This window comes from Argiope bruennichi, chromosome 11 (genome assembly GCF_947563725.1).
Source record: "Argiope bruennichi chromosome 11, qqArgBrue1.1, whole genome shotgun sequence".
NCBI lineage: Eukaryota > Metazoa > Arthropoda > Arachnida > Araneae > Araneidae > Argiope > Argiope bruennichi.
Genome location: NC_079161.1, coordinates 72,753,874 through 72,779,817, shown reverse-complemented (window position 1 = coordinate 72,779,817; position 25,944 = coordinate 72,753,874). Strand labels below are relative to the sequence as shown.

The 25,944-nt window shown below is 29.2% G+C and overlaps 1 protein-coding gene across 4 annotated transcripts in view; it reads right to left on the bottom strand.

Moving 5' to 3' along the window:
• Positions 1–3,431: 3,431 nt before the first annotated feature.
• The window catches only part of LOC129957164 (cell adhesion molecule Dscam2-like), a 759,520-nt gene continuing 737,007 nt past the window's right edge, over positions 3,432–25,944 (bottom strand). Inside the window, exons 17-26 of one of the 4 annotated variants that reach the window (XM_056069342.1) lie at positions 25,281–25,351; positions 23,392–23,629; positions 22,801–22,899; positions 20,724–20,909; positions 17,030–17,326; positions 15,899–16,066; positions 13,540–13,635; positions 10,407–10,465; positions 5,723–5,801; positions 3,432–3,725 (exon numbers count right to left, since the gene is read on the bottom strand). In XM_056069342.1, coding sequence (XP_055925317.1) covers positions 3,565–3,725; positions 5,723–5,801; positions 10,407–10,465; positions 13,540–13,635; positions 15,899–16,066; positions 17,030–17,326; positions 20,724–20,909; positions 22,801–22,899; positions 23,392–23,629; positions 25,281–25,351 — 1,454 coding nt within the window. In that variant the 3' untranslated portion in view covers positions 3,432–3,564. The remainder of the gene's footprint in view (positions 3,726–5,722; positions 5,802–10,406; positions 10,466–13,539; positions 13,636–15,898; positions 16,067–17,029; positions 17,327–20,723; positions 20,910–22,800; positions 22,900–23,391; positions 23,630–25,280; positions 25,352–25,944) is intronic. The other 3 variants (XM_056069344.1, XM_056069343.1, XM_056069345.1) reach the window with 3 other exon arrangements.

The following is a 25,944-nucleotide window of genomic DNA, read 5'->3' as shown; positions in this document are numbered from 1 at the left end:
CATTTCCGGAGGTTGTTATCTGGCTTTTGAAGTTACCACCTCAATACCATAGAATAGATTATACTCCCCAAATTAAGTTCGTCAGCTGAGTTTCTACAGAATAATGGCTGGAATACTTCTAAGTATTATATCATTTAATTTTTAATATTTTGTAATTATTGTTGATTATTTAGCTTTACAAAATATTTTTACAAATATAACTCTTTTATTTTATAACATCTTTGTTGAAAATGATTTCTATATTAATGCAAATGTAATGGAAACTTAGGTATCACATTTAAGATATTTAAATGTTAACCCTTACTTGGACACCACTGTAGAGTAGGATTTTGTGTCAAAGGGCTCTGACGCACTCCCCCATCGTTCTAATGATATTTTAAAATCTAGCTGGTTCTCCCGCTCTGAGAGAAAGTATAAAAATCCCTAATGTTTAACATTCTTTTAAAGATATTTAAGATCCCTTTTCCTAAGTTTACATGTGACAAAGAAGACCCATTCAAAATCTCACAGTAAAAATAAATTGAAGGGAAAATTTTTTCTCTCTTCTGCTCTTGTGCCTTGATGTAGACTGACATATTTCTTAGTTTCTTTCTATTTGGCCACACAACTGCTAGAATACGTTTACACACACACACACATACAATGCATATAACGCTTCGCCCATATAATCTTAATATAATAAATGATTTTGTTTGATTTTAACCGGATTGGAATATGTTGTAAGAAATGTAAAAATCTCGGACGAGTTTGTAAATGGACCATCTTGCTCAAAAGCGGGTGGAGTGTTGAGAGGAGCTTAAAGTTTTCATTTCGCAAAAACTCCCTTAATATTGAAAATAGAAAAATAAATCAAATTAGCCAAATTTACGAATCATTAAGACGAACCATTTTTGTATTTAAAGTGTTTCGATAACTGCAATATATTAGAGGTTAAAAAGTGATTTTCAAGCCCTAAATTTGATTGTTTTTAACATCAGCAGTTCATATTGACATTTTTGAAACAAAAAAGTGATAAAACTTTTATATTTATTTCATATCCATAATTTGAAATTGTTCACATGAAGATTAAAAGCTTGAATAAATCTAATTATATAAAATAAAGAAGAGAAAGATTTGGTTTTTAGTTTATGATTAGAATGTGATTTTAGTTTATATATATTTTAAAATGAACGTTGTTCTGTGGCATATGTTCACCAATGGCATGTGGTTAAGCCTAAAGTTTGCCTGTGGCATGCAATTAATAATAAATGCAATAATGCCGAAGACTAATTTAAAAAACTCATAATAAATTTCCTTTTACTCCAATTAATAATTATAAGTGAACGTTTAATGCGATGGGTATTATTACTGCAATGACTTAATTTTGAATTAATCCATCCAGCAGGCGAAGATAACAAGAATTCAGAGTTAAAACCGCCTTATATTTGAATAACTGAAATAAATTTGCTTAGTTAAGTTACAGTATTTCTATGTGTGTATATTTTTACATTTGTTAAATTTATTCATTATATTCTTTTGCCTACTTATTTTGCATAATTAATTATTAAATAATTTGAATGCTATTAATGTTTTTTTTATCTCAGCTCTTTTAGTAATAGGCACTCACGCCATTTTAAATCTTGTGATAGCATTGCGATTTAAATCTTGTCAATGAACTTTATAAATCCAGAACTTTAAACGAGGAAGAGTCTGTGACAACTAATGCCATCTATTGAGTTGCTAGAACACTTTGGCTTCCTGCTTAGTTTTTATTTTATTTGTTTACTTTAAAGAACGGAGAATGATTGGCTTAAAGATCGATATAGAGTCGACAAATCCGAAGATGACATATATTTTCTGTTAACGAAACAATATACTTAATATTTAAAAAGTGATTATAAATATTTTCAATATAATTCATTAATTTATTCTATTGTGATGCGTGCAATAGAATAAATTAATGAATTATATTGAAAATATTTTGAGAGCTGAATGTTTAAATTTTCTCATATATCACGCCATTTCCATGAGTATGAGTTATGTTTAATGCCATTTATAAACTTTTTCAAAACTTCATATCCGTATCACTCGAATTTACCATTGAACAATGTACTATCTTCAGAAATTTTAACTAATTTTAAAAAAAGATGCTGAAATCAAAATTTCAGAAGACAATTAATGTCGTTTTGCAAAACATTACTGCAATTTTTATAATTTTAAAAATATGGAAGCTGATGAAAAAAGACAAATGATGATTTTAAGGATATGTTTAATACTTTTAGATGTAACTTAAGAAAACTACATTCCATGATTATTTTGAAATTAATATTTCCATGATTATTTCAAGCATGAAATATACATATAACCCATAAATGTAGATAGACAAGGTCATACTAGAGACAAGACCTTTATAACAAGGTCATATTAGAGACAAGGTTTTTTTATAAAATTAGAACGGGGAATATCCTTAAATAAGAATGCAATAAAGAAAAATTATTTATTCGATAATTTAAAGAAGCATTCAAAACAAACTTAAAATAAATTTTAATGACATTTTAGTCACTTAATTAGGTCTACTATTCTTTGAGTTTGAGTGCAAAGAAATTAACGGAAGTAAAATGCAGTGATTACAAGAAAATATTCATTCGTAATAATAATTTTTCAATTAAATATTGACTAGAATTAAATAATGGTTTTGGAATGGCTTTTCACACATCTGCATTGAATGCAAAAATAAATAAATAAATAAATAAAATCCGATGAATTTTAAGTTATTCAAAATGAAGTGATTTTTGAATGATGTGATATTTTGGTTTCTTCGAAAAATCGTTTATGATTTCTATCTGCATTTCTAATTAGACAACCTCTTCTCTACTACAATTAAGAACTAGCAAAAAAAAAAAAAAAAAAAAAGAGGGTAATTGTTCGGTAAATATCATAATCTAAATCTGTTAATAGACATTTAGCAGACGACTCCTTTTCAAACATTTTATAACTGCTACCATTTTTATTTTGTTAAAATATTATTAAAAAGTAAAAGCAAATGATTTTTTCTTTGATAAACATATTTTGTTAATATTATTTCGTTTTTTTTTTTTTTGTATAATAGCTGATGATCGATTGTAAACCTTCTGGAATCTGGCAGTGTTTGTAATATACGCTGTTATGTTGAAAGAATAAACAAGCTGATGGAATTCTAAATTGCTTGGAGTATTATTTTAGTTTTAAGATATTCTGCAAGCTATAGTTTGAAGCTTAAGAAAACGGGTAATTTTCTAGAAAGCATTCAAAAGTAATCTCATTAAATAAACGGTGAAAATTACACACTTGAGTAAGTGATAGCAAATATGTTCATTTTCAGTAATTTGTATATGTGTGTACACAAAACACAAAGAAAGAAAAAAGCCTACATTACAAAAACACACATTTATAATAACAATTTCATTTTTTTTTTTACATATTTTGATTGACTAGAATAAAAATTCGGTTTTGGCAGGGCTTTTCACACATTCACACTGAATGTAAAAATTTCGATGACATTTAAATTACTTAAGATGAAGTGATGAATAGATTGATGTAAGAATGTCATCGCACAGGTTTGTGACTACTGTTGGATTGCGTATTGCCGCTCCATTTGTCGGCAGCGGTATCAGGGTGCTCGGTACTCTCCGAATTTGGAATCTTCTGATTGGGAGCGCTGCCTACCGGATGACATGCGAAGCTACCTCCTTGAGACGAGTTGGTTCCTAAAAGGGTTGAAAAGTTGTTCTAGTTAAATTATCTAGATAACTAAGTAGTAAATTTTTAAATATCAGGAACAAAAAAATGACTTCGATTTAAACTAATAATGAGCGAATGCAAGATCTAAAACGGAGTAAATGTAATTTAATAATAGATAATAACATTAAACTTACTAAATGCTTAACAAGTTATATAAATAAGCCTTCAAAATTATAGATGCATTACAAGAATATGATTACATTATTTTTTAAGTATCAATTTATGTTCCAGACTTGCCATTAATTTTTGTATTTAAGGGAATCACTTAAGTGATAATGGAACATTAATTGATAATAATACTATTTTAGAATTGCATGGACAGGAACATAAAAATGGATCGTTGGATTGTAGTTTTGCATTTTATAATATTCGTCAAGAAAGATCAGCTTATTATTTACATTGTTGTCATGACAATAGAATGTCAGAACTATTTCCGCTACACCATTGTGATGTTGGGTCGTTGGGGAAGGTGGCGCCATAGTCTATGTGGATTGCAATACTAAACGAGTTTTCATTAGTGTCTATATGTAAGGGAGAACTCTTGTTCGGTAAATATCATAATTTAAATCTGTTAATAGACATTTAGCAGACGATTTCTTTTCAGACATTTTATAACTGCTACTATTTTTATTTTATTAAAATATTATTAAAAAGTAAAAACAAACGATTTTTTTCTTTGATAAACATATTTTGTTAATATTATTTCGTTTATTTTTTGTATAATAGCTGATGATCCATTGTAAACCTTTTGGAATCTAGCAATGCTTGTAAGATATGCTGTTATGTTGAAAGAATAAACAAGCCGATGGAATTCTAGATTGCTTCGAGTATTATTTTAGTTTTAAGAAGCTCTGCAAGCTATAGTTTGAAGCTTAAAAAAACGGGTAATTTTCTAGAAAGCATGCAAAAGCTCTGTTTCTTCTTTGTGAATAATATTGTATGATAAATAATTATATAAGTGTAGCATACCTTCAATAATGCCGTGTTTAAATATTTTCTTTCCTTATTTGTTCTTTATCTTAATAACATTTTCACTAAAGAGTGTGGCCAAGCATTTAATTTAAATGAATACTTTAAAATATACGCAATGTTTAATTTTGATGTAAGTGTCAATGCTCATGAAGAAATTAATATTGCGTAACTCACTGCTTGTTTAACGTAACAAAACATGGAGAATTATGCATATGCAATAGCAATCGATGCAGATGTTTCATTTGATATAAATTTCTTGTTTATACGGCAGAGAGTTCTTTATCAATGTTTATAAATAACAATGCAATGATTGAGATTAGGCAAAAATTAACCGTTCAGTTTTAATGAGATAAATTATTCTTTCGGTTCTTTTTCATCACCCAACTATATACTGGATTCCTGCTTTTCTTTCAACTTGCTTTCATGGATGCATAGACGTAATTGGTTTTCATTCCCTGTTTAATAAGTTAATTTCAAATTTTTATACACTTGTGAATTTTAAATGGCAATGCCTTTTGATGTTTTCAAGCTTTAATTATCCATCAATCGATTAAATCCATGCGCGCAACGCCATCTGGTAGTGGGTTAGAGAAAAAAAAACTGATCGCAATATTTCATAAAAACGAATTGTGGATTAAAATTTAAAAACAGAAAACAATTAAAATAAAAACGAGTTCTACTGAGGTAGTGTGGAAACAACAAAAATACTTCATGGCAGATTTTCTGAAATAATATTCGGCATAATGTATAATGTAAACTATTCTAGCTCATACAAAAATTCTAACTCGGATATTGTGAAAACTTTATTGTAAGTGTTAATAAGGCATGCTACTTATAATTTATAAAAATATTTTGAAAATTGTTGTGGTAAATATTTAAAAGAATACCGACAAGTTACTTTTATCTAAAGACCAAATTTGTTTTCCTAAATTACTATGAAAAAATGGCAAGAGTTTAAGAATGCTACTACTTTTATAAATTCCGAGCTTACCCTTATTGTACGAACCTGACATGTAGACTGGCCTAGTGGGACAACGTTTAATAGTTGCAAAGAGCCCATCTGATGCCTGCTGATGAAAAAGATGGTAAACAATATTAGAAATTATTATATAGAGTATAAATATATCTATTTGTATCTCAAAATATATATTTAATATATAATATATAATTTTATATGGTATTTTTAATATAATTGCTACCTTTTAATTTCTTATAATTATTTTCATTTTATGAAAATCAATTAATCTTTTTAAAATTGTGAAATTTAAAAAAAAATTCACATCGGTGAATTTGTAAATCCGAATTTTAAATCCCAAATTTTGGAATTTTGATTATTAAAGCAAAATATTAGTTTAATATCTAAACTTAAATTTAACACAAAGTTCTCTTAAAAAGCACGATGAAAAAGGAAAAAGGAAAAGGGTGGAGACCAGAATCATCTCATTGATTTCGGACCCGTTGAATACTAATATACAAAGACAATTATTTACACAACACACATAATTGCCTTGAAAAGTCCGAACAACCAAAATAACAACCTTAACAAATTATTTATAAATATTTAAATTTATACTTTTATTGGAAAAGGAAATGCAATATAAATAATTTTCTCCAAAAGAGGGGAAAATGCTTAGCATCAAAAATTGTGTTTAGAACCAATTCCTCATTCTAAAGTGTTCGGTAAATATCCTAAACTGAATCTGTTAATAGATATTTAGCAGACGATTCTTTTTCAGACATTTTATAACTGCTATCATTTTTATTTTGTTAAAATATCATTAAAAAGTAAAAGCAAACGATTTTTTCTTTGATAAACATATTTTGTTAATATTATTTTTTGTATAATAGCTGATGATCAATTGTAAACCTCCTGGAATCTGACAATGTTTGTAAGATACGTTGTTGTGTTGAAAGAATAAACAAGCCGATGGAATTCTAAATTGCTTGGAGTATTATTTTAGTTGTAAAAATTTAAGATGCTCTGCAAGCTATAGTCAGAAGCTTAAGAAAACGGGTAGTTTTCTAGAAAGCATGCAAAATAAAGATACAGTGTCTCACAAAAGTGATGGGACACTTGTGCTTTACAAAAGGAAATTGTAATCAAATAAATTAAAAAAACATGTACAAATTTTTTGTGGGTGTGTTTCATACTTAAATTTAGTAATAATTATTACATAACATACATTTTGTCAAAATATTAAAATATTAATTTAATAAAAATACAATTGTTTAGAACGGAACAAAAAATAGCTCACATAAGTGATGGGACACCATTAGATATGCAACAAAAATCGTCTAAAATGAGCAATAAAAATAATTTTGGTGGTTTTATTTTTACTCAAAAGCAATTGGCAATAATTTATAAAACGGTCTGCAGTATTTCTCTCCAGTTTGTTATGGAATTTTTGTGTTTTTTAGCTCTGTGAAGCCATGAATGCTAAACGAAAAGAAACTTCGCCTGAAATTCTAAAATTAGTTATTAATTTGCATATTGAACGTGGAAAATCTATTAGAAAAATTGTTGAAACAGTTAACTTGAGTCATTCAACAGTTTTCAATATCATTAAACGATAAAAAAGAATCATATTATTCAGTATAAAAGAAGACCTGGCCGACCATTATAGCTATCCAATAGAATAAAGCGAATTATCGTTCGAAATATTAAAAAAAAATCCAAGAAAGAGTGCTCCTAAAGTTGCTGCTGATTTACAAGCATTATATGGAATAATTGTTAATCCTGAGACTATTAGAAGGGTAATTAGAGCTGCTGGATATCACGGTAGAGTATCCAGGAAAAAATTCTTCGTAAGTGAAAAGAATAGAAAACTCAGGCTAGCTTTCGCGAAATCCAACATAAATAAGAATTCTGATTACTGGAATAAAGCTATATTTGCTGATGAGAGTAAATTTAATATATTTGGTTCTGACGGTAGAATCTTGGTGCGGAGAAAACGCAGGGAAGAATTTCGCAAACAGAACTTGGTGCCAACAGTAAAACATGGTGGAGGAGGAGTTATGGTATGGGGGTGTATGTGATCCGCTGGAGTTGGTAATCTTGTTTTTATTGGCAGTATAATGGATCAGTACAAGTGTATTGACATTTTAAAGCAAAATTTGAATTCTTGAGCACGAAAACTGAACCTTCATAACGATTTTAAATTCTAACAGGACAATGACCTCAAGCACACTGCTTTGAACGTTAGACTCTGGCTGCTGTATAACTGTCCTGAAATAATAAAAACACCACCACAATCTCCAGACTTAAATCCCATAGAGAATATTTGGCAAGAATTAGAATCAAGAATTCGCAAACACACCATTCCTTCAAAACAACAATTAAAATCGGTGCTTCAACAAGAATGAGATAAAATCAGTCCAGAAATCATAAAAAAATGAGTCGAATCCATCCCAAGAAGATTAAATCATGTTTTAAAAGCAAAAGGAAATCCAACAAAATATTAAAACCTTTTAAGAAGTAAAATTTTTGGATAAATATTTGATGGAAAAGTAAGTGTCCCATCACTTATGTGAGCCCTTTTTTGCTCTGTTCGAAACAATTGTATTTTTATTAAATTAATATTTTAATATTTTGACAAAATGTATGTTATGTAATAATTGTTACTAACTTTAAATATGAAACACACCCAAAAATTGTTTGTACATGTTTATTCATTTATTTTATTACAGTTTCCTTTTGTAAAGCACAAGTGTCCCATCACTTTTGTGAGACACTGTATATATTTAAATGAGCAATTCATATACATATATTTATTTTGTGTATTTCGGAAATGGCACAAATGGTTTGCATCAAATTTGATATTTATATAAAGTTCCGATTTTTAGGTTTATCTATATAGATGTCTTTCCTTAACAAACGAAATTTTACACACAAAAAGCCTTTTTTTTTTACACATAGATAAGCTTTATAATGAATCCTGTAATATAGCACTGTTTCGAATAACTTGCTAAAATAAGTGTATTCATGATTTTTTTTTATTTAAATGACCAGTTCATATGTAGGTAAGATTGAAAATATTCTTGTGTAATCAGTATGTGATTCGTATATAAATATTAAAAAAAAAACAAAACCTGCCGAGTTTAGCTCGGTTTTCTTGGTACCTGTCCTTAAAATGTAGTAAACACTATAGCATTTTTTTGATAAACTTTTATTGATTTCAATCTATATCTATACTTATAATAAAGCTCAATGTGTGTGTGTGTGTTGGCGCTCTACAAGCCAGGTCATTTGACATACAGCTATCAAATTTGGTACATGTATACCTTAGAGGTCGGGAATGTGCACCTGGGGTCCCTTTTTTTGAAATTTTAATTAGAATTTTAATTATTAATTAAAAACTAACTTTCCCGCCAAAAAAATCTTCCATTTTCCCCACCGCCAACTTTTTCGCCAAAAAAAATCTTCCATTTTCCCCACCGCCAACTTCAATTTTTTTTTTCTCCCAACAGAAATGAGGCTAGGGTTAACATTTTTCGGCGGATTATTTCAAACGATTCTGTTTATTTTCTTAATGTTTTATGCATTTAAAATTAAACATTGTTAATTAATCCATGTTTCAGATTCATTCTGAAGTACTTTTGAATTAAAATAACACAGAATAAAGGAAATTAAAAATGTATAATCTGCATAGCATTACCCCAACTGACGTAGAAAAATTCACGCATTTGCGTTACCAGAGCTGGCGAAGAAAATTCACGCATGCGCATTCTGAATGTTGCCATGACAACCGTTATCAACGGTTGATTTCAATTATTTTTAGGTTAGTTGCATGCTTTTGTAAGTAAATTGTATTTATGTTAGTTATATATTTTTTGTATATGCTTATAGTTTTAAGTACATCGTTTTTTAAGTAGATTTTTTTAACCTGTTTTCAATTATTTAAATTATTTTTAGGTTAGTTGCATGCTTTTGTAATGAAATTGTATTTATGTTAGTTATATATTTTTTTTTGTATATGCTTATAGTTTTAAGTACATCGTTTTTAAAGTAGTTTTTTAAACCTGTTTTCGACCGATTATTTTAAACGATTCATTTTATTTTCTTAAAGTTTGATGCATTTAAACTAAAACATTGTTAATGAATCGATCTGTTCATGATGAATCTGAGAAAATTTTGTTGACAAATTCTTGAGATATTACATAACTTAAGAAAGATATTCTTTAGTGCCCATAAAGTTTAAACGCTCAGTGACTCTATTATCAGTAATCATATTATTAAAAAAATGCTTTGTTTCAGTAAAAAATATTATATTAATTGCAGTTTAGTCATTTCCATTTTAATTTTAAGCATAAATTCTACCGGAACTAACAGAAAATTAGAGAGATACATATTATGTTATGGTTGAAGGACTTTATATTAATATGAGTGAATTACATGACTATCAAAATTTGAAGCTTTAAAATATTTGATGATGAAGCTATTAAAGTAGGAATTACATAAAATATTTAATTATTGAAATTTTAACGAGCATTAAGATTGGCGAACCGGCTGGTCGCCAAAGGCGGCTAGTATGTAATAAAGGAATGTTTAGCATTTACTAACTATAACTATAATGAAAGCATTATTTCTAGTTCAATGAGTGTACTAATATTTTGATATTGTGAAATAAATGTGTTAATTTTTCAATATATCGAAACTTCTTTCAACATTTTCTTACCTGTCTCGTGGTAACTGAATCTATGCACGTGTATGGCTCAGCATAGTCACCCTTATTTCCTGAAATCCAAAAAAGAGTTAAAAATTTATAAATAAATAACTAATAAAACTTCTTTTTTTGCTAAAAAGAAGTATAAAGCAAAAACAATCTGGTTAAAAAGTTAATCAACTAATGATTTGTCCAAAATCCTGCAGATACCTTGATAATATATTTTCTAATTCCTGAATTAAAAAAGATATTGTCTGGTATCTAATCATTAAATGTTGATATTCGACAAATAAATAACGAATTTTTCAGTTATTTTGACACTGTGGAGCATTCAAACAACTATTGATTATTTTTAAATTTATTGCTGAACAAGAAATCTCTTTGCTTATTTTATAGAAAATGGTTATGCTTGGTTAACTTTGAAACAGCAAAAAGAAGTTCATTTAACACTCACTGCATATCAAAGTTCAACTCTATGAAATTATTAGTAAATATTTTAAAACAAACAATAAAACTGAATCTGAGAAGTTGAATGCTAACAGAACTTCCAATTTTTGCCATGGATAATTAGAAATATAGTTGAATTATAGTTAATTTTTAAGAAAAGGCGCAAGCATATATTGCAGAAAGTGTAAAACAAATGATACATAATACAAATACACAAACAAATACATAATACACAAACAAATGATACATACAATGATACAAATGATACTCATTGAAATGGATACTTTATATTCCATTTCAATAAAAAATGGAATATAAAGAAGAGCATGCGAAATTATTGGAAACAATTTACATTCTACAATGAGAATGCAATGCCATCGTAAAATAAATTCTGAATAAAATTATAGAATCAAAATCGAATTTTCAATATAAACTTTAAATTAATATTCTGATTGCCGAAGACAATTTATGAAAAATCCTGAACTGTTCATACCTTTCAATTAACCCTTACTTAAAACCTTTTAGAGAAAAAGGAAAATAACTTTGAAGGCTATTAATAGATGGTGAATGCTTTCGACGAATATCTTTATGTAGTCAACATTACTGGCATTATTTCATTCTCCAATGTGTATTTTAATGGTCTAATGGTTTGAAAAAATTCTTTTTCAATGAGAAATGGAATATGAGATACTAAGAAAGGAGAAATCAGAAATGAAAACACAAGCCAACCATATCCAATGAAAGATATATTATTTTACATATTTAACAAACTTTTCAACTCGCCGAATTCTCTTTCAATGAATTTACGTTATAAACAGGATACATAGAGCATGAGGGAAAAAATAATTGCCTATTGTTTTAGTACAGAGGTGATAAGCAGCGATATATTAAGCATAAATTAATAGTTTCTTTTCTTTTATTGCTTTGAAAAATAAGAGCATACTCTTACCCGATATTTATATTTGAATCGTGTTCTATTATGCTTAAATGAAAATGACTTTCATGATTTTTTTAAAAAAGTAATATCTTTTTACTATTAATATGAAAGGACTATTGGTGGTGATATTGGTCCCCGAAGAAGAAAGTATTAGCATAAGGGGCCGATGGCAGATTTGCAGCAAGAAAATTTCTTAGGATCACTAGACTGAGATGGAAACAATTTTTTTTTTTTTCAAAAAAATCTTTATTTTCCTCATTATCAAATAAATTAATTTACAGAAAATACAGATTTTATAAATTATGAATCTTTAGAATAATAGTAACCTTTTATCAAAAATAATTGAAATCAAGTATTATTGATGATTATATATCTCAAGACATTTGATTCACTTTAGAATATTTAAAAAAGTACACATAATATTGAGTAAAAATGTGGTAATTCTAATAAATCTTGTAATTCTAAATGTGGTAATTCTAATAAATCTGGTAATTCTAAATGTGGTAATTCTAATAAATCTGGTAATTCTAAATGTGGTAATTCTAATAAATCTGGTAATTCTAAATGTGGTAATTCTATAATATTAAGTAAAAATATGTCCGTCGGCCAGTCTGAGGACATAATCGATCAATAAATCGATATTCACGAAGTTAATAAAATAAAAAAAATTAACTTAAAATAAATCATTAATAAGTTAAAGATGTGCTGAAATGTGAAAATAAAGGCGCCTCATAAGTTGCTCTGTTTAGGGCAATAAAATAATCCGTCACTGAAGGAGACGATATAAAAATGAGAATTAAAAAAATTAAAGACTTAAATCAATGCAATCTGTAATGCAAATTAAATGGAAATAAGAATGCACCTTAGGTGGTTGATAAAAATTATTGGCATGCTAAAATTTTTCAGAAAATGTATGCACTATTTGTAATTTAATTACTGTGGTGATACTTTTAACCTGCTGTGCATGATTTTTTCATCAATATAGCTCATTAAATACTTATTTTTAAAAGCAGTAAGTATCAAAACTACTTAAAAATTCTTAAATCTGAGTAGATAATGAGAAATAAGAGAAATGAGCTGTTTTCTGGTGAGAAATGAGCTGGAAATCATTGAGGGTTCGAAAATTCAATAAAATTTTATCACATTTGTACGTTCACATGTGCGTATAATATAAAAGGAATGAGCACTGAACGAAAATGTAGCATGCGGTGGGGGGGGGCAACCTTGGCTATTCTATCAAAAACAGAATCATCTCTGCACGACTCCAGTAGCACATGAATATTGTACAATATTTTATAATACTGAAATTCACAAATATTGTATAATATTGTTAAATATTGAAGGTTATAATACCGCACAATACTGTTCTAGTACATTAGACAATATTATTCAGCATTCTGTACTACTTGATGACCCTGGAGATATGGTCAATTAAACTTTGAGACATATTTGAATTTATTTATGGTTTGTTTTACTCAGACCCCTATTACTCTTTTCATTGTTTCATAGCCATTTGTATATCCTTTTCTGGACAGTTGTTGTAATTGATTTTTATATCTAAAATTAGCAACTTGGTTTCACAAATTGCACTGTTACCATATGAATTGAAATGTGGGAACATACAAAAAATTACACATGCGTATAACCAGATAATTTTCAGATGAAAATGCCTTTTAATAAATTTTATAAAAATGCATTTAATTTAATTTAAATTCTAAATTGCTTCATAATTGTTTTTAGAAAAATAAAAACGCTTTTTACCTGTAGGACAAGAATAATGCGAAGGTTTCGCAGATTTGAGGTTTATTTGCTTATTCAAATCCTTCATCATCAATGCATCTTTTCTGTTTTCATAATCTTGGGGGAAAAAAAAGAGACATTATTAATACTTTAGCAAGCAGGAATTAAATACATTTTATATTACCCTGTGGACTGGGATAGCCTGGTTGGTAGGGCGTGGGATTCCCCCCCCCCGTGAGTTGCGAGTTTAAACACCGCCGGGCGAAGACTCTCCGTGTGTGTGTGCGGTGGCTGGCGCACATATAAATCTATCGTAATCACTAAGTCCTCCATGTTGAGAGCAATACCACTGGGGGTGCTGGATCAGGGGTGATCGTTCTCTGATTCAGTTCTAAATTACGATCTGTGGATGGATGAATGAATGAAATGCATGAATAAAGTCCTCCCTGTTAAAAGGGTTGTGGCGTGTGTGTATCAAAGACGTACTCTTGGCCCCAGATAGCGCTACTGAAAAACAAGAGACGCACACTTGGCTTAAAATCACTGACTTCGTTAGTGGGCTTGTGTATGACAAGTGCTATTAGAAACAACAACATATATTATTGTAGACAGGGGATATTATCAAATCCGCAAAGTGTGTGATTGTCTTATGGTTCTCTCTGGGAAGTCTTATGTTCTTTTTTTTTGTTTGCCATTTTGTGTTAACTTACATTTATATTTCATTCACAAGGCCTGTACAGTTGACAAACTTGACTATTGACAAACTTTTCAATAGATTTAAATTTCGTCAATTTTTTACCAATTGTTTAAAATTCTTTTAAATTAAAATACTTATTTCCTCACAGTTTAAACATTTGTTCTTTCAAATAATAAATTTCCATGAAATATTTCTTCCTTTCCTTCAATGTCTTCCTGATACAAAACACATTTCATAAATTTTTTTTTCAACATTTAAAATTTTCATAAAACATTCATAGAAAAGCACTTATGTAAACATGCAAGTGGTTGTAGATAATAAAGATAATAAATTGAATTTGTATATGTAAATAATAGAATTTGATGATTAAAAAAATTTAATGTAAATTTGCAGATAATAATCAGTTGTAGATATTTATATTATAACGGCTTATCCATTTTTTCAACTCTTGTCTTCTGACTGTTTTATATTAAATTATCATAAGATAACAATCGGTTGTAGATGTTTATATTATAACGGCTTATCCATTCTTCCAACTCTATCTCTGAATGTTTTAAATTAAATTACCGTAAGATAACAATCAGCTGTAGATGTTTATATTATAACGGCTTATCCATTTTTCCAACTCTGTCTCTGAATGTTTTAAATTAAATTACCGTAAGATAACAATCAGTTGTAGATGTTTATATTATAACGGCTTATCCATTCTTCCAACTCTATCTCTGAATGTTTTAAATTAAATTAAGATAACAATCGGTTGTAGATGTTTATATTATAACGGCTTATCCATTTTTCCAACTCTGTCTCTGAATGTTTTAAATTAAATTACCGTAAGATAACAGTCAGTTGTAGATGTTTATATTATAACGGCTTATCCATTTTTCCAACTCTGTCTCTGAATGTTTTAAATTAAATTACCGTAAGATAACAATCAGTTGTAGATGTTTATATTATAACGGCTTATCCATTTTTCCAACTCTGTCTCTGAATGTTTTAAATTAAATTACCGTAAGATAACAGTCAGTTGTAGATGTTTATATTATAACGGCTTATCCATTTTTCCAACTCTGTCTCTGAATGTTTTAAATTAAATTACCGTAAGATAACAATCAGTTGTAGATGTTTATATTATAACGGCTTATCCATTTTTCCAACTCTGTCTTTTGAATGTTTTATATTAAATTACCGTAAATAGAATTATAACATTGAATATGTAAATGATTGAAACATTTGCATTCGTAATGTAAATGCATAAATAACACAATGCTCTCAACATAAAAGTGTAAATAACATAATGTCCACAACGAAAATCGGATACATTTTCAATTATATAAGATAAAGGACACAATGCAAATGAGTAAATGATACTATTTCTACAATGAATATCAAATATATTGTAAATTTATAAATGATAGTATGCCTTTTGGACGATAATAATGTCATTGACCATTTTTCCGCCTCTGCCTTGCTAGTGTTTACGGAGATACACAACCAACTATATTACGGTAATATAAATGGATAAATGACCCAAAGTTCACAAGGTAGAAAAGCATATGGTATAATCTCCTCAATGCAAATGTGTAATAGCGAGTATCCTCAATGTAAATGTGTAAATGAAGCAATGCTCATAATAAATATCAAGCATATTGTAAACATGTCTTATTGAAGACAATAAAGTCTTACCCATTCTTCCATCTCTGTCTTCTGAGTGCTTGCGGAGACACACCACCACAATGAAAATCACGATGACTAGCACAAGAGAAGACACCACAATGGGAATGACCAGAGTAACGTTTTTGTAAAATGGTAAATCAGTTTCTCTTTTCCCAAATGCAGGAGATGACGTAGGTACTATAATGGAAATCAATACTTTACGTATTTATTTATCATAATGTTTCGTACTTGCCAGATATAAAATAACGAAACAAGCCTTGTGTGTAGTGCTTCTTTTAGAATTCAAATGTGAAATTTATTATATTAGTTAGATATTATATAAATTTAAATAAAATAAAACAATATTATTTATTACGAGCCAAAATATTTTGTCATAATTAAATATTAAATTTTATTACAGTAAAGTTCCACGCGTATTTTAAATCTTTTCTTGAAAGCTTAGTCACTATGTAGAAAAAAAGCAATGAGAGAAAACTATGTAAATGAAGCATCAAGAGTAAAAGAAGCACTATTAAATGTACAACATGTAAAAAAAGCATTATATATAAAAGAAGCACTTTGTAAAGAAGCACGACCGTATTCATGAAAATGCTTATGGTTCGTATAACAGAAACTCTATATTTGATGAAAATTCAAATACTAAGTCATTTTGTAAGGAAATAACTGCATAAAAATGATAATAAATTTACTATATATTTGTAACTTTATAAAAAGGGAGATAAACAAAATGTAAAATAAAAATTTTTAAACAATACACCTTTAATTATTTTTTTACATAGATAAACGCGAGATTAAAAATAATTTCAAATATATAAGCCATAGATATCTTTGTAATATTTTAAAATGAATAGGATGTTTTCATTTCCTGTTAATTCGGTTAAAGGAATTCCATATGTTTTTATAAATTTTGATGAAACTGTTATAAAATAACCTTTACATAAAATTTAAGTTTTAGTAACTTTAGCAGCTCTCTTAAATTTCAGCAACATTAACATTTAAGTGAAAACATTCATAAAAATTCTGTAAGGAAAGACTAGAATAGATTTCTTGTAATGAAATTTAACTCAATTTATATATTTTTTTAAAACATTTTCTACGAAATGGTACAACTGACACTCTGTTTGTATCGAACTTATATACCTATAGCTGAGACCGGTAACGTTCGGACTAAGTATTCGGCTTGAGTTAATCCAGCCTCGCTATGAGCTGTTACTAAGACAACGTAATCTCGATCAGATGACAAGCTTCTGATGACGTAAGTATCTCTGGGCATGTCCAGCTTGTCCGTGAGTGTAGTCCATGCATTCAAGTACTTCGGACGATACTGGACAACAAAATGACGAATGGGACAGCCTCCACTTTGCCAGGCACCTAGGTTCAAGGTCACAGAAGTCGTGTTCGGCTGAAGAAATGAGGATTCATGTGGCGACATGGGAGCTATAGTAAAGAAGCAATGAATAATACAATTATGAATGAAACAGTGTGAAGGGTTGAAAAAATAAAAGTAAAGGGGAAAAAGAGTGAGGTAAAAAGGTGCTTAAAAGTAATCAATTTTACTGCGTTTGGCAGATTCAATTAAAAAAGGGGTTCCCAAACTTAGGTTCGACATCGATTGATGAGTCGAGAGTCAATTGTTAGAGGTCACGAAATTTTAAATGTATAAATATCTTTCTACAATTTACAAATATATAACATGAGTTTGAAATTTCTACCAAGCCACACAGCTGTAGCAAGACAAAAAAAAGTTCAATATATAAATAAGCGACTCGTGTCTACTCAACTCTTATACATGGAATCTGCCGAATTTTTTTACTATGAACGTTTAATTCGTTTTATGAAGGCATTAATTTTGAAGAGCTCAACCATCAATTGCGCGATTTTTATTATTTTTAATAATTCATGCTCATTTTTTTTTAAAAATGTATCTACTCCTACTTAAAAAAAAGAGCTGTGAATCCTAAAACCCTTTTTGAAAAGAACTTGTACTGTAAAGCTCTGTAAAAAAAAATTAATTGGGTGGAGGATGAAAAAGGATTTGGTTAAAAAAATTTGGTTGTTATTCTAGCCCTTAATTATTTGGCTGTAAAAATTATATCCCTAGATAGAGAATGTACAGCCACAACGATTTCCAGGAGGACATATTTTACCTTTTATCGCTTTATAGATGCATGTATAAGGAGCAAAGACAAAAATTTCATTTTGATTCTTTTCATAAATTTGGCTACTGAAATTGCTTTACACCAAGATGATTTTTTTAGTGTATTTTTTTCTATTTTAAATGAATTACCTAATAATATTTTTACTGTTAAATTTGAACTTCAGACATGCGTTAATTTGTTGCATTTTATCTACAGAAAAACTGACACAAGAAGAATAACTTAAACAGTTTAATACTATAGCAAATAATAATATAACTAAAACGATTTTAATTTCTTGTAAATCAGAGTCGTTGCCATCTTTGCTAAATTAATATATTTACGGAAGAAAAATACAATTCTGCTTTTTCAAGTTATATCATTTACTTTAAAGCCGCCCATTTTCCGATTTATAACATTATTTTTAATATTTGCGTTATTGACAGTCAGTCTATGAATAACTCTTCACACTCATGCCATAATGTAATGTCTGAAAAAATCATAGAAATATTGAAAGTTATATAAAATAGAATAAGATAAAATTTGCCGGCGTCCTGGCATAGGGGTAGCGCGTCTTCCCCGTGATCTGGGCGTCCCGGGTTCGAGTCCCGGTTTGGGCATGGTTGTTCTTCTGTTGTTCTATCTGTGAGATGTGTGAATGTGCCCTCCTGTAAAAAGGGGTTGTGCAAGCGAATGAATGATGGGTGAGTGGCAAAGTCGTACTCTTGGACCTAGTTGGCACTGCTATAAAAAATAAGAGACGTCCCCCTCAGGCTTAAATTGCTGTCTTCGTAACAGCGGGCTTGTCAGTGGCAAGTGCCATAAGAAACAAACAAGATAAAATTTTTAAAAATTACTTATGTTTGACAACTAAAATGAACAAATTCAACTTAAGATTCTTTGATTTGCTTTAGTATGTACAAGCGATAATCAGTTTCACGCTATACATTTGACAGCGTTTGAGGAATTGTAGCTCGAAAAGCAAATGTGTTACAGTATCTTTAAATCATCCAAATTACTGCAAGACACCTGATACATACAAACTTTCCATAATCCCATATGAATAAAGAAAATCTAAGGAATTTACTTTTGAAAATCATATGATTACAAGTGGAATTGTATAATTAAACCTTCATTATACTGTACACTCCGACATCTATCGGTTCTTAAAAATAACAATGTTGTGAAATATAACTTTATAATTCATTTCAATAATATGGAACATGGAAGAAAAACCATTATTATTAATTAGTTTTTTTTACATAATTTTATACTAATTTAGTCCATAATAGAAATTTTCTTTTATATAAAATTTAAATATTGTTGTTGTTGTTTCTTATGGCACTTGCCACTGGCAAGCCCGCTGTTACGAAGACAGCGATTTAAGCCTGAGGGGGACGTCTCTTATTTTTTTATAGCAGCGCCAATTAGGGCCAAGAGTACGACTTTGCTACTCACGCATCACTCCTTCGCTTGCACAACCCCTTTTTACAGGAGGGCACATTCACACATCTCACAGATAGAACAACAGAAGAACAACTATGCCCAAACCGGGACTCGAACCCGGGACGCCCACATCACGGGGAAGACGCGCTACCCCTATGCCAGGACGCCGGCAAATTGAAATATAAAATTCTGATTAATTCACTACGACAGAAATTATAATAATCGTATGAAAGAAAAGGTTATTTGTATTTTCTCATTGAGCTAATATATTCATTCTATTTTTGAAAATGAAGACTAAGTCATTCAGTAAGTTATTAATCATGGCATGTTCAAATTAAGTCGACAGTTCCAAGTCCTTGGTCACCTAACTCATCAGTTTTGATACCGTCATACGTTTTTTTTATCGTTTTTTTAATTCTATAAAGGTCCATAATAATTGAAATTCAATATAGCAACAATGCCAAAACTTATATCAAGCTAGGGTTCGCTAGAGGTGTTTAGTCTATATTCGATCACTGGAGAATGTATAAAATCTCACTGGACATCATGTTATAGTATTCTGGTGGTAGCAAAGAGTATTTGGTGTCTTCGAAATCAATCTATGCATACAATAATCTTTTATATTATTATTATTATTATTATTATAGCCAAATGAAGCTGTCATTGACAATAGTTATACGAATGAAGAATAACTTTATTTTGTCTTCTGTTGTGGAAATACCAGATTACAATAAACAGCATTAGCAGATTTTCATACATAAGAACAATAAGTCTTCAAGAAATTTTACGAAAAAAGCTTCGAAAATACGAGCATGAAACATATTTGGATATAAAGCACCCTAAGAGAAAGTAATGGGATCAACCTTCAATATCCAGTTTCGATTATCTTGAAATTTTAAAGACATCCAGGTACATATCCACATTTTTTTTAAAAATCCATATCCAAAAAATATTTTTGGAATTATGTTAGTGAACACTGTAATTTAAAATTAAATGAGGAAGACAGAGGAAATTAGCTATGCGATCTTGATTCTAGAATTGATGATGGTAGATTTTAGCATGTTAATGCTGTCATCAAGTGCAGAATACCCATCGCATAGGCAGTAGTTATTAACAAAAACTGCATTATCGCCAAACTATGGTGGCAACATAGTATAAATAATAGGCATACGTAATAGACAAATATTGGCGAGATAGCTTGGCGGGTGCTAAAGAAAAAGTGCTAGTAAGAATTAAATGATCTAAACTTTTACCTGCTCCGAGAGTCCGAGCTGTTACTTGTTCACTTGGTTCACCAGTTCCCAGACTGTTCGAAGCCGTCATGTACATATGATACCGTGTACCGCACTTTAGACCATCAAGCGAATAATGGTCCTGTTTGTTACTTAGACGCAGTTGTTCCCAATCTCCATTATCTGATTTGTAGTGCAGCATGTATTCTGTTAAAAATAACAAAAAGTTAGTATTTATCATACATAATGTATCTTTATTTATGAGTTAGCATATATATATATATATATATATATATATATATATATATATATATATATATATATATATATATATATATATATATATATAATTTGCAGGGAGATCTAGAAGCTATGTATATAAAATACTAATTACGTAGATTACGTGTACAGAAATTGCTGTGTTATTATTTATTGTCGAATGGAAACAATCAATTGTAGCAATGGTAACAATCAATTGAATTGAACAAACAATCAATGGAAACAATCAATCAACAATCACCATTATTCTAATTTCTGATTGCTTCGTTTTTACAATTGAATTAAATTGAACGCTTTGCCTAATCAGTTAATGGAGCTGCAAAATGTTATTAGAAATGTTTTAGAGGAGGTTGACATATCACCATAAAATCGATGTGCTGTCAGAAGAAAGAATATATAAAAGAATTCAAGAAGTAGACTTCAAACAGAAAGTTCAATTGAGTTTAAAAGTAGATTTACTGTTGGAAATTTATGTTCATATCTTTCAAAACAATTATCTGGCCTTTGGAAATAACAAAACTAATAAAAGAATGACTTTAAAATTATCTTAAGATTAAAAAAATACATTTTCAACGATGTCAGATCGATTTTCGCACAATTTTTTCCCGGCTTTTAATGATAATTTTTAAAATTCGACTTGTTTCGCAATTGGTAATAAATTTTTCAAATGCCATGATGAAATTCAAACTGATCCACCAAAATATTAAATCCGAAGATTATCCAATAACTTGGAAGTAATATTTTTATTTCTGCTTTTATTTTGTAATATATGCAGTTTTCAATTTGCCTTAAAATGATTCAATTGAATTCATATTTTTCAATCGTATGAAATAAAAAAAAGAAGGAACTTCATATTAATCATTGAGCAGCCTAAAATGTCTATAAAAAAAGAAGGAACTCTATATTAATCATTGAGCAGCCTAAAATGTCTATAATCTGGGTGAAAATACTGGTCGCCAAAGGTGGCTAGTATAAAACTCAGCATTAATAACACAGGAACAAAGTACTGCAGAAAAAAAAAAAACCGTGACTGATGACCGTAACGATGGCAAAAATTTCACCCTGTGTTTTTCGAAATGATGAGACTATATTTTCATGGCTCTATGTGGTAAAATCCTAGATGGGCCCACCTCTTGGCGAGTTATTTGAAATCTCGCCAAGTTGACTACTAATTGAATATTTGTTATTATTACTTTTTCAATTAAAAAACGATACTTGAAGGCCAGAAATAATAATAAATAAAATAAAATAAATAAATAAATAATAATAAAATAAAATAATAAATAACTAATAATAAAAATAAAAATAAATAAATAAAATGAAATAAATAATAATAAAAATAAAAATAAATAAATAAAATGAAATAAATAAAAATAAAAATAAAAATAAATAAATAAAATGAAATAAATATAATAAAAAATAAAATAAAAATAAATAAAAAAAATCCGTCCAGGTTGCCACATTGGCGACGTTATCGCCACTCGTTTGGCGAGAATTCAAAAAGACGCCAAGAGGTGAGCTGTGCTAGGATCCACCCCTTAATGTGACATTACTATTTTTAAAAAAGTTATTGGGAAACTAATTTCATTTAATGATTTTATATATTTCAGTGAAATATTGTGCATTATTATATTATTCCGTATTCAACAATATTATTCAATATTGCGAATCACACAATATTCAATATTGTTTAATATCGCACAATATTGTACAATATATGTGTTCTACTACGATATGCAATTAGTCTGTGAATATGTTATTTCTGTTGGCTTGTAGGTAATAAACTTTAATTATAACAACGTCACAAAAGAGGATTTACCTGTAATAGCCGATTTATCCTTGGCATCTTTCTCCCATTTAAATTCGATTGAGGAAGAAGTTGTCGATAAAATCTGAACTATTGGAGAAGTTGGAGGAGCTAAGAAGTACAAGAAAACTTAGTAAACTTTCCTTTTAAACATTTTCGTTTCGGTGTTTATAGTATTAGTTAAAACTAAACTCCACTTATGTGAGCTTAGTCTATTTAAGTGCTTATAAAACAGTTAAAATAATAGTTTACACACACATGATATATTATTATTTGTGTTTCAGAATAGGTTAGAGGATTAACAGTGAAGGTGTGAACATACAATGAAATATATAGTGCATTCTGAAATTGAAATTCAATTCCAGAGACTGATTATACAATGCGTAAGCATTCCCATTTAACATACACTGGCATTTTCAATTGATAATAAATAAATAAATATGCGAGATACACATAGCAATCAAGCTGCAAGTGTTGCACCATAAGCAATTAATAGAATACGGTCGTGCTATCGGATGGATAAGGATTGCAAAAAACTTGACAAAGAGCAAATCAATGGCAAATTATACAAATTATTGAAACAAAATGTGATGAATCAAGTACCTGTTTCCAAAGTCTTTCTCATTATTTGAAGCGACTCGGGACCAGCTCCAGCTGAGTTATAAGCTTTAATTACAATGTCATATTCAGTGAAAGGCTGAAGACCAGTTATGTATGTGGATTGTTGCTCATTTGCTGATTTTTCCACTTGTTTGAAAGTATAGGTGTCCTCACCAGATGACATTTTATACCCTACGTAGTAGCCTTTGATGGCTCCATTTCTTGTCTCTTCTGGAGGAGGCTGGTAAAAAATATAAACAATCATTTTAATTCACTTAAATATGCCTACTGCAGAAAAAAAAGTTGTGTTACTAGTAAAAATTTTTATACAATCATTTCAGGTTTATATGACAGTATAAACAGTTTTTATAAGACTGGTTCAATAAAAAATTGCAAAAATTGTTATTCTGGCCTTTGATGGTTACATTACCTGTTTCTTTTGGAAGAAAATCGTAAAATGTAATTAAGTATTATAATTTATTTATACATGCCAGTTTAAATAGAATAAGGTACTGTTATAAAGTTAGAAGCAGGTTAATAATGCTATAATTAGTTTTTATAACAAGGCTGGTATTGCACAAAATTGCAATGAATTTTGATTCTATTATAAGATTATACTTACATTTTTTGTAGAATCATAATATACATGATCTACTTTCAATAACTGATACTTGCAAATTGCATCAGAGTAAAATATTCAGCAGTAGGTTAATAATATAATCAGCTTGTATAATAAGAATGGTAAACTGTTATTTTAGACTTTGATGGCTATATTTCTTGTTTCTTTTGGAAGAGACTCGTAAAATGTAATTTTCTATTACTATTTATTTGTGCATGCAAATTTCAATAGAAATAGTTGCTGTTATATAATTTGAATCATATTAATAATGGTATAATCAGCTTTTATAATAAAGCTAGTACTGCACAAATTTGCAAGGAATTGTTTTTCTCACCGTTGATGGTTTCATTTCTTGTTTCTTTTGGAGGAGACTCGTAAAATATAAATAACTACTTTGAATAATTTATACATACTGACTGATGCAGAATAAGATGCTCTTATAATATTAAAAGCAGATTAATAATAATAAAATCAGCTTCTATAATAAAATTTGTACTGCACAAAATTGTAAAGGATTATTAACCAATTTTTCTGTAACTTTTCAATACTGCACTAGCGTTCCGAAGGCGCACAAAGCATCTATAAAACACTCAGTATTCAAATTATTAAGGAAAATAGCTAAAAAATAAATAATATTTCAGAATCATATAGGAATATCTGACTGAAAGTTCCAAGCAAAAAAAAAGTTAAAGATGGGCGAAAATATGTAAAATTGTCCATAACGGATGATAACTATATGTGTCTGTACTTAATGCATGGACAATGCATTATTTGCCCAGTATCAATAACTCAAAGGTTTTACCATTTGGAATTAACAAGCTTCATAAAGTATGGATTATTTGATTACCTTGATTTTTGTGAGAAAATAAGAATACTTGTAATCTCAGCATTAAATTTTATATTTCCTTGAATTTTCGACCTCTTCAACCATTTTTTTACAATGAATTTTGTATTCTTCTGTGTAATTGTAATAATGTAAACTGGGAATCAATGAATTTTGTATCTAATAGCTTTATTAAAGTAAAGATTTTGTTGATATTCAATCTCATTTAATATCCTAGGGTTTAAATGTATACACCTTATAATTACTTTTAAGTTAAAAGGAGCAGATAATGCACCTTAATAGCTTTCCTATGACCATTAATAACTGATCTCTTTACAGAAAATAATATATTTTTCGCTTAATACCATCATTTTAAAGAAATAAGCTGATAAAAGTAATGAACGTTATTTAAGTGAAAGGATAAAGAATGAATAATGCAAGTTTAATTACTTTCCACATGACCTTCATCGACTGAGCTCCAGTTGAATGAACATGCACTTCTGTTGGACTTCCGGAGGGTGCTATAGAAAAATTATCATGACAAATGTTAATACAAGCAGAGTGCATGATATAAAGTTACATGCTTGGCAACCAGTATTATTAATCAAGGCAATGCTTGCCAAACAACAAATAAAGAATTATGGAAAAAATTACCCTCGATTAAATCGATATAAAGAGGAGCTCTATACCTAGATAGCACAATTTGTCGCACAATATTGTATGATAATGTATTATTCAATATTCAATAATATAAAATACTGCGAATGTTGTTTATAATCATACAATACTGCATAATATATGTGTTCTACTAGGTGTTACAATGTATCTACCTACAAGACTTATTTCTTGAGTCTGTGCTTTCACTTTATATTATCATATTTATTTTTATACTTGATAACTTACACTGAAGAGCCAGAAAAGCTGGAATAGCAGGTTCTATGCAATTAATGGAGATGTTCAATCATTCAGCGTAACGCGATGCGGTCGACAGTACGTATATAAGACAACAGGTGTCTGAGGAGGCTATTACATCGATTCTTGCTGATATAATGGCAGGTTATCAAGATTTAAGGGAATTTCAACGAGACTAATCGTCAGCGCACGAGAGATGGGG